The sequence below is a fragment of the Hemitrygon akajei genome, chromosome 5 (genome assembly GCF_048418815.1).
Source record: "Hemitrygon akajei chromosome 5, sHemAka1.3, whole genome shotgun sequence".
NCBI lineage: Eukaryota > Metazoa > Chordata > Chondrichthyes > Myliobatiformes > Dasyatidae > Hemitrygon > Hemitrygon akajei.
Window position 1 is genome coordinate 158,515,078 of NC_133128.1, and position 20,330 is coordinate 158,535,407.

General features: G+C 39.4%; 1 protein-coding gene across 5 annotated transcripts in view; it reads right to left on the reverse strand.

Annotated features, from left to right (window-relative positions):
* glsb (glutaminase b) overlaps positions 1–20,041 on the reverse strand; it is an 83,386-nt gene extending 63,345 nt beyond the window's left edge. For all 5 annotated transcript variants that reach the window (XM_073046975.1, XM_073046973.1, XM_073046974.1 and 2 more), the window contains exons 1-5: positions 19,587–20,041; positions 4,713–4,812; positions 2,713–2,834; positions 1,116–1,245; positions 757–836 (exon numbers count right to left, since the gene is read on the reverse strand). In XM_073046975.1, coding sequence (XP_072903076.1) covers positions 757–836; positions 1,116–1,245; positions 2,713–2,834; positions 4,713–4,812; positions 19,587–19,852 — 698 coding nt within the window. In that variant the 5' untranslated portion in view covers positions 19,853–20,041. The remainder of the gene's footprint in view (positions 1–756; positions 837–1,115; positions 1,246–2,712; positions 2,835–4,712; positions 4,813–19,586) is intronic.
* Between the last annotated feature and the right edge of the window lie 289 nt (positions 20,042–20,330).

Consider the following 20,330-nt stretch of genomic DNA (forward strand, 5'->3'; position numbering starts at 1 on the left):
CAGTTTCTATTTGGATTGAAAAATAAGTAGCAGTGAACTATAAAGAACGAAAAGAATTAGGGGGTCATGCAAAGAAAGTTGTTAAAAATTACTGGATTAGCATAACTGAAAAGATCACTACCTTCTCAAGAGAGATGAAATAAATAGTAGGATCCATGCTACAGTTATATAGAGCTCTGATTAGGGTAAATGTAGAGAAATGCATTCAATTCTGGATATTATTTTATCAGTAAGATACATGATATTTGAAGGGAGTACACCAGAATGATATTGGGAACAACAGGGAAAATTCCATTGATAAGGTTGGTTTTCCTAAGATCTCAAAAATTCAGCACAATCTAATAATGATTAAATGGTTTTTATAAGGTACTTGTAGAGAAACGAAAATGAAACCAGTATACATAGCTAAATTTTGCAATACAAATGACTAATTTTTTAATTAAAAAGCAGAACTTAGCCTTTTTCCTATATTCCTAACAATAAGCAAACATGTTTTTTTTGTAATATGCCAATAGGAAAATAAAGTTTATTAAAAATCTGAGTCATATGATATGTGGACAGCAGCAAGTATACAATTAAATAATTCACTACAAAAGTACTTGAAAATTCAGTTCACTTAAAACAAACTTAAGTATTTGACTTGATTTCTATTGAAGTACAATAAATGAAGTCACTGCAAAGCAAATATAAATATATAGCATGCATTTCCCAGATACAATTAAAGATTATTATTTTTTTTTAAATTGTTTTTCTTACCTTTGACCATCCACTGTGCACAAGGACACACCCCACAAATCTGGGCTAAACTTAGCCAGCTGTGGAATATAATCGGCAACCTATCAGAGGAAAAATAAACCTTTGAACAAAGTGAAACCAGCATCACTTGTAGTCCCTCCTTCATTGTGCTCAGTTTGAATATATTACACAAAAAGCAGAGCACTGTACAAATAAATTTAAATAACCAAGTGAATACAGACAAAATACAATTGACATTAACTGTTACCAACAGCAAAATGTAAACCAAGCTAACAGCTTCTATAAGAAAAAATGCATTCCTAAGCTTACTTTTAGCCATTTAATATCCAGTTACTCAGTATATTAAAACTAAGATGTACCTTTCCTCCGGTCATTCTTTTGGCTATCTCATAAAGACCATCAATATGGGATGTAAATATTTCAAATTCTGGAATGACAAACTTCCTCCTGAAAGCTTGAGTGAGCAGCACAATATTGCTTCCAACACACCTGAAAATGGGAAAAAAAAACTTATTACAAGAATGCTGTTGGAAAAAATAAAGCTACTCAAGAGTGCTGCTGAAAAAAGTTATCAACATGCTCAACACAAAATAAAACCAAAAAATGTTATTGGCCAAGTAGCACCTAGAGAGAAACACTTAGATATTTTAAGTTAGTGACAGCTAAGCAATTCCAACATTCTACTTACATTTCAAATTTTCAGACCCTTTCTAGAACATTGTACTTTGACAAGATCAAACACAGATCTGTTTAAAAGGTTTACAACTCTTTATCAAAAGTTATAAATCCTATGCGCCAAATTTTTAACACAGAAAAAAAATTAAACGGTTAAATGGACTGGACTTATCCATAGGCACCAGCTTACACTGCAGTTTGACAGAAGGATTAACAGATCAAATCATCAGAACTTACAGAAGTAACTGTAGCTATGACATTTATTTTTAAAAGCCTGTACTTCTGTGAAAAGAATCTGGGCATCCCAGTCTGATATGCCTGATTATTTGCTTCCTCATATACCTCATGAGAAAAATAAATGCAGACCTTGCCAGTGAATCCCTCAGTCAGGAATGAATGAAAATAAGTTTTTTTAAAAAAAAAAGTGTAAACATTAGTCAACATCCATGAAAAGAGAAAAACACTTCCAGTTAAAAATACCTTCAGAAAAATGTAAAAGAAAAAGAAAAAAAAAGATGGGAGACATAGGGTAAAGGGGATCTCAATTATGGAACAGAACAAGACCAGAGATGCATGCGGATAAGTTGAAGAGGATATCTGATCGCTAGGTTACTGAGCAATAAAAAAATATGAACAAAGGTTTGAGCATTTTTAAGGGGCACAATTGAGAGCATCCTGGCTGCATCACTGCCTGGTATAGGAACTGTACTTCCCTCAATCGCAGGACTCTGCAGAGAGTGGTGTGGACAGCCCAGCACATTGGGGACTCGTGTCACCCCAACCACAAACTGTTCCAGCTGCTACCATCCAGGAAATAGTACTGCAGCGTACAAGCCAGGACCAACAGGCCCCAGGACAGCTTCTTCCACCAGGCCATCAGACTGCTTAATTCATGCTGACACAACAGTATTTCTATGTTATACTGACTATCCTATTTATTATATTTATATTATATTTATTAAATACTATAAATTGCACATTGCATATTTAGATGAAGATGTAACGTAAAGATTTTTACTCCTCACGTATGACGGAAGTAATAAAGTCAATTCAATACAACTGAACTTCAGATTTCTCGCATCTAGTCATGATGGTATTTTTTTCATTCAAAACATCCTCAAGCCTTTCAAATTATTCTGTTCTGTCTTTTCTCTCTCCCTCTCTCAACTCAACCCAAACAGCTATCCAACCTGCACTTAGTTTCAAGACAGACCCAAAGGAAATACTGAAAACTATCTGACTCTAGACATTAAAGAATTGTGGGTTCAACAAATACTTCACTTTTTAAAGAGTTCTTTGTCAAGCAGAACTCCATCAGAAGCTGCTTGCACATTTGTTCTAAGCATATCCATACACTCCTTCAATCGAGGATCAGATGTTCTTAATCCTGTTGATTTTAGGACCTGTAATGAACAAAAAGACAATCAGCATTCAGACATCATCAAAATGACGTACAAATCAGAGTACATGTTATTATTCTTTGATCATCTCAAATAGCAACCAATCTCAGAAATCATCAGTTGTGGATCAGTAATAACACCTCTGCTTTTGAAGTTAACAGAATATCAAAAATAACTTTTCCCAAACAATTCTTATGAACAAAAGCTTCTGTACCTCATTGCCTAATATTACTCCCCTGTTGATACCTCACAGCACTGACAGAAAACCTTGACAACTCCCTGCAAAATACCTCATTCCTCCCAAAATGCCCCCAGCGATTTTTCCGATGGTTACCGATTGTGACGGGGTCCAGAACTGACCCTATGAACTATGCTGCTATTAGTCAAGTCAACTTTTATTGTCATTTCGGCAATAACTGCTTGTACAGTGCATAGTAAAAATGAGACAATATTTTTCAGGACCATGGTGTTACATGATGCAGTACAAGAAACTAGGCTGAACTACATAATAATAATTTTTAAAAAACAACACAGAGAAAGCTACACTAGACTACAGACCTATACTGGACTGCATAAAGTGCACAAAAACAGTGCAGGCATAACAATAAATAATAAACAGGACAGTAGGGCAAGGTGCCTACTTCCTGTAGAAGTAGTAGAGGCCAGTTCAGTTGTGTCATTTAAGGTAAAATTGGATAGGTATATGGACAGGAAAGGAGTGGAGGGTTGTGGGCTGAGTGCAGGTAGGTGGGACTAGGTGAGATTAAGAGTTCAGCACGGACTAGGAGGGCCGGAATGGCCTGTTTCCATGCTGTGATTGTTATATGGTTATATATGGTGTCAGTCCAGGCTTCGGGTATTGAGGAGTCTGATAGCTTGGGGGAAGAAACTGTTACATAGTCTGGTCGTGAGAGCCCGAATGCTTCGGAGCCTTTTCAAAGAGAGAGAGGGAGGTGTCCAACAGAGAGACAGAGAGAGACTGCTTGAAAGATTGATGTTATGGTTTCTCTACAAGCTTGTTTACCTTTCCCCAAGGACACTTGCCTGCTTGTAAAATTCTTACAGAGAGAGGAGGACGGAATAGGCTGATGGACATCGGGTGTCCAGCATGTGGGGATAAATACCAGGTTCGCTGATGCACAGGCAGACACATAGTTTTGGACACTGAACGAGCTTTGTTGCGCCCACGTGTAGGTGGGTTTTTGGAGGATCGATTCGGGGAAATCGATCAGTGGCTCTCGCAGTGTGAAAAGGTGTGACTGGTGGGGAATTATTTGTGTGTCCACCCTTGCCTGGGTGATAATTCCATCACTGAAGAACCAGTCGTATGTGTTATGGGCACAGTCGGTGACTTCAACAGGATTTTGGAAGACAGCATAAAGATCGACAGCATCAGCTCACCACTTACCTCTCTCTCTCTCTCTCTCTCCCCCCACCCCAACGCTACTCAACTAACTACCTCGAACTGAACTGAACTCTCTTCACCATAAGACTGTATTCATTCACCCCTAGGATTGAAAGAGCCTAGTTCTGTTCCTATTTCCACACTTATGTACATATATATCATTGCTAATCTGTATAATATATCTGCATTTATAGTACTGTATTGCGTAGTTACTAATAAACACTATTAATTATTAGCAATACCAGACTCTAAAGTGTTTTCCATTTCTGTTTGTTCTTTAACCTGTCACGGGGTACGTGATACTGATCATCTCTCTCTACATTCCAAAACATCCATCAAGTTAGAGAGATTAAACTGCAATATTTGATTGGTTAAAATAACTGATTAGTTATCTCATTAGTACACACTTAGCATTCTACATCTTGTAATTCAGTGATAAAAAAGCTTGAAAGAAGTCATTACACAGCATAACTTACAGTAATAAACTTATGAATTGGAATCTTCTCCTGCCCTTCAGCAATTGTGTAAAACAGAAGATCTTCCAGACTGGGGAGAAGACCTGCTTTGTGCTTTTTCCTTGAAAAGAAAAAACAATACTTTAAGAAAAACAAGGCAAGAGAGACACAAGATCACATTTCTTTAAGACACTGAAAAAGGCTTCAACAAAATTAAGTCTTTCACATTTTTGTACCCATCACACCTTGGTTCTGATGTTTCCTTCCATTATGTTCTACTCTGACTTAGTCCAGACTTAGTCCAGTTACAAACTTCTTTTTAAGTGTCAAAGAAGAAAAGAGAAATGCTTTAGTTTTCAGCCCAACTTTTACTAGAATGAAATCAAGAACAAATGACTCCCTTGTGTCAAGAATCTGAAAATAGTAAAATTATTTAAACTTTATATCATTCCATGCTTTATCATGAGGGAGGAATCTTACTTCTCAAATAGATCTACAGACTATTCTATTTGGGCAATTATAAGTCAGAATGAAATTTAGAAATCTCAGAGCAATATCAAATTTTAAAAAGCCAAAGCACAAGCAAAAGGGGTTACATTGGAGACTACTAGAAATTGACAGGGTAATGGCAATAGGGTTTGGATTCCTCAAAAAGATATGATATTGCTTACTTTTGAACAATAAACCATACAATTTGAAACATTAATCAACCAAATAATTAAACAATATTAAAATGCAGATTATACACCCAGTCATAAATGGCCTCAATCAAGCACAACTGTTTCCACTACAACTCCTTGAGAATCACTCCTCCCTCCCACATCTCCCCACCCACTGGATCTTTGGTTCTTTGTTGCCCCACAGATCCAACTCCAAAGAGCTGTCTGCTATGGGAATCATGTGAGAAAAAGAGCAGGTCACAAAATCCACTAAGCCTCAGGCAAGTGCATCATGGTGTTGCACTCAGACAATGAAACAGGCTTTTGAAAGCTCACTGACAAATGGGTTTAAATAATATTGATGAACAATAAATACATTAAATCAAATCACTTACACTAAATGTTTCAATCAAAATGCACAACTGCATTCAAATAAAGTCTAAACATATCATGAGAATAATGCAAAATGCCACGTAGGAACTGGAGCAACACACACAAAATGCTGGAGGAAACCTTGACTGTACTTTTTTCCATTGATGCTGCCCAGCCTGTTGAGTTCCTCCAGCATGTTATGTGTGCTGCTCGGATTTCCAGCATCTGCAGATTTTCTCTGGTATACACGAATTGGATCCAATTTCCAGCTCATTTACTGACTTCCATGCTTCAAGGCACAGTAGTCAATAATGAACAAAGTTGTGCACTGCAGCTGTCCTTGAGATTAACATGACCAAAGCCCAGTATCAATTACATAGTTCCTGAATATTCCAGAAGTTGTGCTTTACACCTCACTGCCCTTTTAAAAATGTATTTCAACTAAAAGGTGCCCTTTCCAAACTATGCAATCTTATTTAATTAAAAACTAAACCATGTACGCTGCAAATGCACATTAAATTGGATACAGTGGAATTCCAGGCCAAAGGCATTAAGTACTAGAAAGGCATTCAGTTACTAGAAAAGATATTTTGTTCCTCCACAAACTGTGCTGTTACACGTGATGAATTCCATATTAAGAATGGTTAAGAACTCAATGCCAGTGCATTCCTCAGGTGTTATTATTGATTGGGATTTTTCAAAACTCACTGCTGAATGCACCAGCATTAGTTTTAAACCATTTTTACCTTAATTAAGAGTTTCACCCCCTTAGGAAAATATTGCACAACTTAATTATTCACTTTGTTTTTCACTTCTTCCAAATGTTATTTTCCAGATATAGTTTTTTCTGTATATCATTTAAATTTTAATCTATATTAGAACTGCTGGTATCAGCTATGACTCAATATGGATTCTTCAACGTTCTTAATTTTCCCCCATGCAGACTCCACAAAGCAGACAACTTGAAAGGAATATGCACACATTTGCTAATTATCACACTTCATTAGAAATCTCTACACAAATATAAACTTAATTTGCCATTTCATTGGGCACATGGTGCACTATGATCAGGAAGCACAAAATTATCTGAACGAAATTTGTGTCACCTTAACAAGTGTACTTTACAATACTCTTCATCTATAATTGTGTGTAAGCACTCAAACAGCAACAATCCACAAATATACAATGCTAATTTATGAAACATCACACTTATTCAGAGTATTAGAATAATTCAAGAGGTATAATCTACTGACTCCCATACGCAGCAATCCTGAAACTCCAGAACATGGTATTGTAAAGTCCAATTTCAGTGACAGTAAAATGGGTAATGCATTTTACTTCTCCAAGTTGTACAGCTAGTGAATTGTATCATGACTGATACAATTCTATATTCTCACCTTATCTTAACATTTATCCAGAACAAAATGAATCCAAATTATAGATTTTTAAATTTCACTTCTGAATTATCCAAAAAGAGTTAACGATTATATCCTCCATAGAAAACCTCAGTATTTACCCCCACATCATTTTACTCTTTTCTAAGGATCCAAATCTACCTCATTCTAACCTTGCAATTTATTGACAAACTGCACTACACTTTCACTGTAGCTGTTGCACTTCTTTCTGTCATCGTCTTACCTCGCACTATTTCAACGCACTGTGTAATGATTTGATCTGTATGAAGAGTATCAAAATAAACTTTATACTGTACTTTGATACGTGACAATAATAAGCTAACTCCAAATCAGATAGGTCCCAATAGCTTTCAACCCAATGGAACACAAACCTACTGTTTTAAAAACTGTATACCATGCAAAATGTAACTTAAAAATACATTATCCTGGTGCAATTACCCTGTCTTTAATCTCCATGTGGATTATCTATACATTTAATTGTCAATGAAGTTAGAGTTTAACTTCAGCTGATTTGATGTTGCTATTCTTCGCACTTCCAGCAGATTATAAATATTGCAAACTGTTTAGCTGTGTGCTCTGAAAAGTTCTTTCTTTCAAATCCAGTCTTAAAAACCACATGCAAGTCTCAACTTCAACTTTTTTTTGGATGTTGTATAATTTAGCACAGGAGATTGTAATTTATTTTTAACGATTGCACCAGTTTGGACAAAGTCAATACATTGATGTGAGTAACTGCAAGATCATCCAAAGCTCTGCTGACAGCTCTGCCTTGGAGGCAGATACAAGTAGCACTGGAAAATCCTTTTGGCACTATACAAGCAGCAGATTTGATGTGTGCACCTTGGGATGTAGCAAGAGTGAAAATAAACAATAACCTCCAAGTGGAGAAGAGTTGATGGCAGGCAGGGGATACAGCAAATTCTCTTGCAACCTACATCTCATGCATGTTGGGAGTCAAAAATAATCGTTTGTCAAGTTCACTTCATCAGCACACCTTGTTTCCCATTATTGTAATTGCCATTCAATTATGTTTAAGTACTTTTGTATTGCTATTTATGTAGTCATCTCAGATTATTCTTTACAATTATATTCATCACATGATAATTAAAGCTTTGCTTTAGCGTGAATACCAGAAACAACGCCCCTTTCATCAAATACTTGTATTGGTCTGCTGCCTCAGTAGAATTCAGATGAAAACAGTTAGTCCACTGTGAAAGATACTTACTAGTTGTTTCTGAATACGCAGATTTTTTAAAATATTTGGAGAATGGATTTGAATCAACTTCTTAAAATTTTTCACAATTTTAACTTCACTGGCTCTAAAAACTGCAAAATTCTGGCTTCTGAAACAAGGAAAAAATTTGATTCTATTCTTGCCAGAAATCTTTACAACCAAGTACAAATCAAATTAACAAATAATCAAAAAGTACAACAGAAAATCAATACTTGACATGGGTACAATACTTGATTTATGCACCAGCGCAAAATTTGCTGGAAACTGAACTGCAGCTATTTTTTCCAACACCTTGAAATGGCCTTCTAAATTTATGAAATTTCTTATCAGTTTGTAATTTAAGAATGTTTCTCAGAGCAATATTTATGAATAGCAGCTGAATAAAATGTATATATGTCCAACATGCTTCTCAAGTTTTTCTAGGCAGACATCTGTCTGCTGAGTTGTTAAATTATAGTGCTGAATGTGCAAATTGCCACAGCAGTTCTTACATGCTACTTAAACATTTGTTATCATCATTCATAGCTCACATTTTCTCAGGATGTACAGTTTCAAACTACCTCATGGCAGTTCCCTGGACAAGCAATTAGCATAATCCCATACCCTTGTACAAGTCTTATACAAAGAAAATACTATCTACCAAAAAAATGAAGCTCTACCATGCAGTGGTCGCAACAAACCACCCATGGTTCTGCAACGTGAATCTTTTAATATGCTGTCTGTGCAAGATCCAGGAAGTTCCATAAGTATTTCTTTCACCAAATACTGTAGCTAAAGTTGAACTGCTGGAAGCAACCAGTGTGCAGAAAATGTCTCTGGCTGGATGACCAATCTCCAAGAAGCTGACTTTAGTAACTAACTAAAACAGATCTGCCCATATGTGCAAGAGTCAAGCTGTAGGCTCTGAGTTATTTGTATAATGTGTGCTTCAAAGAAAATGATTACCGATTTTAATTAAGGAAGATCACAGAAAGCACATCAAACCGGTACCTGATTGAATTTTAGGCAACCCCTCAGGAGAAAGGGCAACTTACTTACACTCAGATTTTGGGGGTGAGGTTCATATATCACTAATGAGGCCAGTGAGACCTGCAGACTGATCCAACCCCAGTGGAAAAAGCCAGCTTGCATTTACCTTACGTGTACCCTTCATAATTTAGCATACCTCCATCAAATCTCCCCTCATTTCCTTTTGCTCCACCAATAAAGTCCTAACCTAATTAACCATTCCCTAGAACTCAAGTTCTCAAGTCCCAGCAACATCCTTGTAAATTTCCCTTGTACTCTTTCAACCTTAATGGCATCTTTCCCTGTAGGTAGGTGACCAGAACTGCACAGAATACTCCAAATTTAGCTTCACCAATGTCTTATACAACTTTAACATTACATCACAGCTCCTGTACTCAGTACTGTTGACTTATGAAGCCCACCATATCACAAGCTCTCTTTATGACTCTATCAATTTGCAACCCCACCTTCAAGGAATTATGGATCTATATGCCTAGATCCTCTTGTTCTATCACAGTCATCAGTGCCCTACAATTCATTCTGCAAGTCCTACCCTGGTTGGTCCTCCCAAACTGCAACCTCACACTGGTCTGCACTAAACAGCAACAGAGCCAGCACTCAGCACATCACTAGTCACACGCTGTGTGGCCGTTAGACACTATGAACAGTTTTTGCATGATTGTATTCAAAAGGCAGTGATATTTGTTAGTTGGCAAGTAATAAACAGCAAGATAATTCACAACCATTTTTCTCACTGCAGTTTCAAACATTCGAGTTTGGAGCTGCCAGAAATAGCTGGGAGTGAAAATGAAACAATTTCACTACTTCAATAGTCAGGAACCACGAAGAATGTGAAGTGATTGACAATCATCTTAAATGTTACAATTAAAATGAGTATTTGGAGGATGCAACCCTTGAAAGCACTGTTTGAAGGTAGTCCGCCATCTTCGTTAGGTGTCTGCACTGATTTTGTTTACAACCAAAATACACCTACGTACATAGAATTAATTCCTCAATCGATAACCATTACAAACTAATACAGTAGTTGTACAGTACTATAGTACTTTTGGTAGTGTTCTAATATTTTCTGTATTTCATTTAAATACATTTGTTACTCAGTTAAATAGTAGTTTATCTTCTTTTAAAAAAAAATACCTTTTTAACTATTTCCATGAAACTTTTGCTAAATGGGAAAGCCACATAATTGGGCTAACGTGCATAGTCTGACATGCCCCAATTAACCAGAATCCACTGTACTTATGTATTCTGTCCCTAAGTATACCTTCCAATAATTTACCCACCACTAACAGGTCACTGGCCCATAATTTTCTAGCTTATTCTTAGAACCATTTTTGAACCTCAACCGTGGCTAAGGAAGTATTAAATACTTCTGCCAGGGCCCCTGCAATTCCCGCACTAGCCTCACACAAGGTCCGAGGGCAATCTTGTTAGGCCTTGGGGTTGTTAAGCATTCTTTTTTAAGCAACCCACTCAAGTGGTCCCTTGTAATGCTTATTCTCCTCACACCCTTCTTTTACTCCTCACTATCCATACACTTTCTTCCACTTAACAAGGATCTCAATACCCCTTACCCAACAAACTTGTTAGCCTTATCTTTTATTCTAACTGGAACATACAAACTGTATGCTCCAAATTTCATTTTTGAAGGCCTCACACTTACCAAGTTCCCTTTGCCAGAATACTACTTTGCCACAAAATGCCATATCCTTTCTGATGCCATCAAAATTAATCTTCCTCCAATTTAGAATCTCAATCCAAGTACCAGTCGTATTCATCTTCACGATATTCTTCAAACTAATTAAATTATGATCACTGGATCCAAAGAGTTTCCTTATACACACTTCTGTCACCTGTCCTGTCTTGTTCCCTAATAGATCTAATATCATGCTCTCTAGCCGAGTCCTCTGGATATTAATTAAGGAAAAGACCTTTGAGAAACTCTGCCCTATCCAGTCCTTCTGCAGCATAGGAGTCCCAGTCAATATGTGGAAAGTTAAAAAAAAACACCTAATATCACAATCTTACTCTTTCTGCAACTGTCTGCTAAATCTCTGCAATCAGCTCCTCTAATGCGGCTGACGATAATAAAATCTCATTACCGTGACCATCCCTTTCTTACTCCTAGTTCCACCCATGTAGCCTCAGTAGCAAGCTCTCCAGTCTGAGTACTGCAATGACATTTCCCCTGACTAGTAGTGCCACCCCTCCCACTTTAATACTCCCCTGCTATCACATCTGAAACAACTGAACTCCAGAACACCAAGCTTCCAGGACTGCCCGTCCTGCCATCAAGTCTCACAAATGGCCACAATACCATAATTCCACGAGCTGGAACATTAAACATTACAGCATGGTATAATACCTTTGACCCACGATGTCATGCCAACTCCATCCCCCAGAACCCTCCACTTTTCTATCGTGCTGATCCATGCCCTAACCTCATCTGTTTAGCCTACAATATTCCTTTCACTGAAATAGATGGAACTGAAAACATTAGTCCCCCCCATGCTCAATCTTTCAGTTCATCTCAGTAGGAACAGTCAAAAGTTCCCCAGGAGCTGATGTGAATGTTGCATTTCTTTGAAGATGTGCTTTACTTCTGATTGCTTTTTAATCTGTAGTGTTGGTTCACGTGTCTGATATTGGGCATTCCCAATGTAACTGGCTAAAAATGCAACAGGGCATTTTTATCTTGGAGAGGAAACAGATGGTCTAACTGTATTTGGAAGATTTTGTGGAGATAGTATTGGTGGAATTTTTTTACCATTCAATGGCATCTACAAGCTCTCTTACTTCCCCGTAGAGACAAGATTGTGTATGACGACAGGAATCTAAGCTTCCCAGCCTCTGTACACCAGCTCTTTACAAATGAACTCTAACATTGGACTGCTCCCAAGCATAACAGCAGTGATCATGGACAACACAATGGCAGAACATTATGTCCACACAGACAGACATTACACACGCCATTGCCTCATTTCTCATAACAAGCTCTTAATAATAAAATCCCTCACTGCATCTTTGCTTGCATCAACACTGGTTTAGAACAGTTTTGCCCAACTAATTTATGTAATACAGTAAAAAGCAAAGGTCTTAGGCACCTTGGATTTTTATATAATTTTTGTTTCAAATGTTTACTTTGTCTTCTGCATTAGTCAGTAGGAAAGAGCAAATTTTAGATTCCAAACATTTTCCAATAAATTAAATATCACAGAAAAAATGTTTTTGTTTTTCCATTAAAGAAAGCAACATTATGTACTAGACCACTTTTCAAATAAAAACTTGATTACCTTGTAGGTATATAGTCCAGTGCATGATTAAACAAAGATAATAGACAGGATGTTAATGATCAAAGACATGAGTTGAATGAACTAAATTAACTGAAACGAAACAGAAACAGGTGTAGAAGGGATCAAACTGGGAGAAGGGCAACCAAACTAAAGGCGAGGATGTAGCAGATGTGACAGTTTATTCTTCAAATTATCAGTTCTTACACTGTGGAAAGAACGAGCAGAGCAACAAAACAAAGTGGTCATCCTGCATCTGCAAGGTCTCTCTCAAGCAGAAGTTTTGCGGCAGATACATGTCTCAAGATGTGCTGTCCAAGAAATGGGGAAGGTTAGGGACCAGAAACGCAGTGGCTGGCCACAGAAACTGAGTGCAGAAGATGAGATATCTGGTGTCCCTTTTAAATCAGAAGACCAGAACTGCCATCAGGTCTCAACTCACAGAAACCACTGGAAACCAAGTACACACCTCTACAGTCTGCAGAAGTCTAGTTAGAAGTGGTCTTCATGGAAGAGTTGCTGCCAAAAGGCCATTCCACAAGTGGCAACAAAGCCAAGAGTCTCAGCTATGCACAAAAATACACCGAATGGGGTGCTGAACAATGGCAGCTAATGGTCTGGACAGAAGTCTCATAATTTGAAATGTTTGGTTCAAACAAGATGCAGTTTATCTGTAGAAGAGCTGGAGAGCGCTACATGGATGTGTGACTGCAGTCAGCAGTGAAGTATGGCAGAGGTTCTCTACAGGTTTGGGGCTCTATTTCTGCAAATGGAGTTGATAATCTGGTCAGAATTAATGGAATCATCAATGCTGAGAAGTACAAGCAGATTATCATCCAGTACGCAATACCATTAGGGAGTCAGCTGATCAGTTCCAGCTTCATACTGCAGGACAATGACCCCAAACACACATCGACAACATGATAAGGAAGAACAAGGAATTTGGTAACATATGATATGGCCTCCAGAGCCCCAATCTCAACATCAGTGAGGCTGTCTGGGATTACCTGGAGAAAGAAGCAAGCAGAACAGCCAAAAGTCTGCAGAAGAACTGTGTCATTCTCTAAGATGCTTGGAACAACTTACATCTGGTTTTCTTATAAAACTGCATAATGTGGTACCTGAGAATTGTTATAGTTTTAAAGGCAAAGGATGGCCATGCCAAATATTGATTTGATTTAGTGTTTTTTTTTTACTGTTTACTGCTCTTTATTATAATTTTTTGAAGATTTTTTAAGAAACTTTTAATTTCACTTTTGAGAGCATCTTCATTTTACAGAATCTTTACATGTGCCCAAGATTTCTGCATCAGAAAAAAGCCTGCTCCCCACCTAAATCACCTTATAAATGTTATTAATCTATTAGCCCCACTGCAAGAGGAAAAGAAATGCCTGCAGTGCCAATTGGAACTTTTGTTCATTGCATCTACCCCACTCAATTAGTTTCATTTAAAAGGAAATCAATAATGTGACTCCAAACATCCTTTTGAACTTTCCATTCAGAGGTCAAACATTTTCCACTCGCGACTCAGGAAAGAGAACAGAGTACACCACAGGAAAACACCATTTGACCCACAATGTTGTATCAAACCAGCTAAAAAGCAAATCAAAAACATCCAAACACTAATCCCTCTTACCTACACTATACACTATGACCGTATCCCTCTACCTTCCTTGTATACATGTGCCTATCCAAATGTCTCTTAAAAGCCTCTAATGTATTTGCCTCCACCAATCAAACTTACCCCTCACTTTCAATGCATGCCCTCTGATACAAGGCATTTCATCCCTGGGAAATAGATCCTTTCTCTGCTTCTCATAATCTTGCAAACCTCTATCATATCTCCCCTTAGAAGTCAGCAAAGAACTAAGTGGAATTAAGAAAACCAGGAGGGGCCATGAAAAGTCCTTGGCATGTAGGATTGGAGGTCGAGAGGACACTTCACGGCAGATGAAGGCCCCATGGAAGTTCTGAATTTGAGCTGTTGCTCTCCTCAACGCTGATGGAAGGTATTTTCGAAATTCCGAGACATATGTGATTATCAGTGTGGACGGTAATTTATATTGGTCTCCTTCCGTTTTTAGACCACATGATTATGTAGCAGAATTAGGCCATCTGGCCCATCGAACCTGCTCCACCATTTCATCATGGCTGATACAATTTTCCTCTTAGCCCCAATCTCCTGCCTTCTCCCCCGTATCCCTTCATGCCCTGATTAATCAAGAATCTATCAACCTCTGCCTTAAATATGCATAAAGACTTGGCCACCACAGCTGCCTATGGCAATTTCACAGATTCACCACTCTTTGACAAAAGAAATTCTGCATCTCCATACCAAAAGGATGCTCCTCCATTCTGAGGCCATGTTATCTGGTCTTAGACTCTCCCACCATAGAAAACATCCTCTCCACATCCACTCTATCAAGGCTTTTCACCATTCGACAGGTTTCAATTAGGTCACCTCTCATTCTTCTGAATTCTAATGAATACAGGTTCAGAGCCATCATGGGCTCTTTGTATGACAAGCCATTCAATCCTGGAATCATTTTTTGAACCTCCTTTGAACTCTCTCCAGTTTCAGCACATCCTTTCTAAGAGCCCCAGAACTGTTCACAATACTCCAAGTGAGGCCTGAGCAGAGCTTTATGAAGTCTGAACATTACATCCTTGCTTTTATATTCTAGTCCTCTTGAAAGGCATGTCAACATTGCATTTGCCTTCCTCACCACAGACTCAACCTGTAAATTAACCTCTAGGGAATCACGATCAAGGACTCGTGTTTTCTTTCTTGTTGCCAATTGACGGGCGAGCAATATGTTACTTTCTTTGTGTGAGGGAGGTTGGGTGAGGGGTGTTTGATGCTACTGTTGCTGTATTTTTGGCATGGGAGGAGCTTGGGGTTTGGGTGCGTGATCTGTTAGTTTTGGGCGAGGGAGACAGTGCATGGGTTTGGGGTTTGAGATTTTTGTTTCTTTTTCATGTGGGAGGAGTGCCTCAATGACTTCCATGGTTTTTCTGTATTTTCTGGCCATCTAGAGAAGACGAATCTCAGAGTTGTGTTCTGCATACTTTGATATAAAATGAACCTCTGATTAAGGTGAATCCCTAGACATTCTATACATAGAGAGCAAAAGGATAACTAGGGAGAGCGTGGGTCCACTCAAGGATAAAGGGGGTAAAATTTGCCTGGATGTAAAGAATGTGAGTGAGGTACTTAATGAGTACTTTACTTCAGTATTTACCAAGGAAAAGCACATGGAAGACTAGGAGATCAGATACATTAGAGCATTTAGAAGTCAAGGAGGAGGAAATGTTGGGCCTTTAAGGAGTATTAAGATGGATAAGTCCCCAGTGCCTAATGGAATTTACCCAGGTTACTGAAGATGACAAGAGATTGCTGGGCTCCTGACTGTGTCCTCTCTAGCAGAGGTGAGGTCCCAGAGGACTGGCGAGTGGTTAATGTTGGACCTCTATTTAAAAATGGAACAAGGGAATATCTTGGGAACTACAGAACGGTGAGTCTCATGTCAGTTGTAGGGAAATTGCTGGGGAAAATTCTTAGGGATCGGATATATGAGCATTTGGAAACTCATGGCCTCATTAAGGAGAGCCAGCTTGGCTTTGTGCATGGCTGGTCATGCCTTACCGACTTGATAGAGTTTTTTGACAATGTGATGAAAGAGATTGATGAGGGTAGGGCAGTGGATTTTAATAAGGCATTTGACAAATGCCATGGGTGGCTAATCCAGAAGATTAAGATGCATGAGATCCACAGCGAATTGGCTGTTTGGATTCAGAACTGGCTTGCACATAGAAGATGAAGGGTAGTGGTTGAAGGGACTTATTCGAGCTGGAGGTCCGTAATTAGTGGAATTCCACAGGGATCTGTGCTGGGATCTCTACTGTTTACAATGTATATAAATGACCTGGATGAAAATGTAGATGGATGGGTCAGTAAACTTGCAGATGATACAAAGACTGGTGGAGTTGTGGACAGTGTAGAAGACCAGCAAAGAATACAGCACAATATAGCTAGTTGTAGATATGGGCTGAGAAATGGCAGATGGAGTTTAACCCAGATAAATGTGAGGTGTTGCATCTCAGTAGGGCAAATGCAAGGAGGCAATATAATGTTGAGGACAACATTCCTAAGTGTTGCTGAGCTGAGAGATCTTGGGATCAAAATTTCTAGCTCCTTGAAAGAGGCTACAAGGTGGTTAAGAAGGCTTATAAATTATTACTTTTATTACTTGAGGCATTGAGTTCAAAACTCAGGAGGTTATGCTGCAACTTTATAAAACTCTGCTTAGGCCACATCTGGAGTATTACATGCAGTTCTGGTCACCCCACTATAGGAAGGATGCTGAGGTTCTGGAGAGAGTGCTGAAGAGGTTTATCAGGATGCTGCCTGATTTAGAGATATGCTATCAGGATAGGCTGGATAAACTTGGGTTGTTTTCTCTGGAGTGCTGAAGATGCTGCCTATCTCTCCATGTTGTCGTACTTAGCAGCAGCAGCAACTTTGAGGGAACTGTTGACATTCAAGTACACATGCCTGATTATGACAAGTAACAAATCTGTGACTATGGTCATAGCAGGGATGATAACAAGAATCGTACACCTCATTGTGCCTGTAACATCCTTTAAAGAGCTCTTAAATAGTTAAAAACAATCCACAATTTGCATCCACTGGTAGATTATAAATATTATATTGAGAGAACTGTGCCAATCATTATTATAAATTTATGGCCACTGGTATTTTATTCTTTTGTTGCTTAACTGTTTCCTGGTATTATCCAGACAGAACTACATACTGTGCTATACTCAAGAATTAGATCTTTACCCACCAATACTGTAGTCATGTGTGCAGCAATAAATCTATGAGCTCAAGAGCTGGAATTAGTTCAAGGTGGTGAAGAATTCTCGTCTGATTCCCAGCTTGGTACAGATGCCATGTACTCCAGTCCAAAAATCTGCCTGATGAAATGCACCAGATTCAAGCACGTAATATCCTCCTGCCAACATACATTAGTTTTACAAATTTAACCATCAAATTTGTCTGCAAAGTACCTGAGAGGAAAACTCGAGGCAATCCGTCCACCTGAATCTTAAGTGTGAAGTGTGATCTCATTAGTGGGCCATTTCAGTAAACATAGCCTTTTTAGTAATTCTCCTTGCAACAAACATTACAATTTATTATTTTCTGTACTTGCAAACTATCCATTTGTGAATCACACACAAGGACACAGATACCTTTGTATCTCAAGAGTTTAGTAATTTCTTTTAAGTTGAATACTACCTTTATAGCAGAAGCTATTTGAAGCAGTCACATTAGATTATCAAGAATAAAAAAAACCTGCAGAAATATGAGAGGCAAGCAAGCACGTAATAGAAGTTACTCATAAAATTAGATGCACAAAATGAAGTCATTCAGTCCATCTCTTTGAACAAGACCTGTCCTATCTTTTCTCCACTGGATTTAAATGGTTTTCAAATATCATTGGCTCAGCTATACCAACTGGAGTTATGATTATATATTGTTGCTTTAAAATAACTGTCCTTCTGTCAACAGCTCTTGCCCTTTGATTGAATGGACTTCTTGTTTACGAAGCAGACCTTGCCATGGCCTTGCACCTTGTTTGGCTGCTCAGCACTTTCCTGTCCTGTAACACTTTGTTCTGCATTGTTACCGCTCTTCCCCTGAAGTCCCTCAATGTACTGAGGTGATAAGACCATCTGTAAGGTTGGCCAAACAGTGATCTACCTCAGTAGATGTAGCAATAATTAACCAAATTACTCATTTCTGGTTTAGACCCCCCACCCCCAGCAGAGTATACGTTTACATTTTCTGACTACAGTCCTTTCTACCTCTGAAGACTATTTCACCACATCCATTCTATGCTTTATAAACGTGCTCTTAATCACCCCTGCTCCCATGCAAATAGCCTTTCTTACCATTCTGCTGTTGCCCTTCAGTGTGATGGGAGGGGGCATACAGGGTCCAAAAGTCATGTAGAATACAGGCTCCTATATTTTCTGAAGGAAGCAGGTAAAGTAGGAAGTAAAGGAGGACAATGCCCCAACAACCGTGAGTTTTATGAAAATAAAATTAAACGAACCAAGCAAGAAAAAAAACGTAATTAACAGGCCATTTTGATACGTTAAAAATCAAGCTCTCAATTTTAGAAAGTCAAATCTCTGTGCAAGAGAAAATAACTGAAAATAGCACTGCAAGTTGGAAATAGACGTATATCGAATCGTGGGCTTCATTGAGCAAGGAAATCAGGAAAAAATTTTAATGGCTCAGTTACAATTGAAGTATAGCGTTTGGATATGCATGCCACACTTAAAGATGGAAAGGCTTCAGAGACATCAAATGATTTACTAATATGATTTCAGGGATGGCCGCCTTTAGATATGGCGTTTTTTTTAAAACGAGAAAGAGGATGTTTCGAAAAGATCTTAAAGATAAATACAAAATCACGACGGGCTTAGACGATTGATGTATCCCACTAACAGAGGGGGTCAACAATTTGAGGACGTACAGACTGGCAAAATAATCAATCTGAACAGTCGTTAAAAGATAAAAACACAGTGTGCTTTATCACAGCACTGTCCCCGGCTGGGCATTTTCACAGGGATAGGTCGCTGAATGCGTACGTGCGCGGAGGAGGGTCTTCACTGAATTGCTCATCTAGAGACGGATAAGGATTTGACAGGTCGAGCGACCTCCATTGTACCGCCATTCCCCTGACACTAAACCATCCAGTGCGAGGCACGATTATCGGATTAAACAAGACATCAGAATTACAGGAATTTAATTGCGTCATTTAGTTGTGTTTCCTCATTCCACGACAACTGCCTTCCGACCCACACGTTTCCATCCTTCCCGTACTTACTTCTCCAGGGCTGAATTATCGGTGGGCACCGGTGAGGTGACTGCTTCGCCCTGCTCCGGGGCCGCTTCCGACGAGCCGCCGGTACCGTAAGCAGCAGCCCCGAGACGCCGACGCCGCCCCCCGTCACCATGGTGCAGGCCGCGTTGCAGCAGCTGCTGCTGCTGCTGGAGGCCAGACCGCACCGCGGCACCGACACCACCGCCGGCGGCCAGCTTTAGGCCGCCCTCCAGCAACTCCCACAGCGAGGAGCTCCCCTTCCGCAGCATGACGACGGCAGTGGGTTTACGAAATTCTGCCTTTGTGTGTAAAGCACGAGGCGCCGGCGACTCGACAGAACACGTAAAAGCCCCTCAACCGCCGGCTCACGCTGTCAGTCCCAACTCCTCAAGGCGGCGTGCACCCACTTCCTTCTTCAAGCAGCCCGGGTATCGAGCCGCCTCTTCCCCACTTACCCCCGCCCGTTCTGGCGATAAGGCAGCCCGTGATTGGTCGGGTCCTCACGTCAATCAGAACTTCCCCCTCCCCACCCTCCCTAGTGGCGATGAGTCATTGTCTAGACGCCGGGTTGGAGCGGTGCTGCGATCCAAGTTGTTTGACGGGCAGGCGAGAAATCCGAAAATTACTTGTGGCGACCGTACCACCGGTTCCTTTTCATCCAATAAGTCCGGATGGAGAGGGAAGCTAGGCCCTGCCGACAGGATCGCAGGGTGAAGGGTTGGTTTCGTGTTCACCCAGTGTGACTTT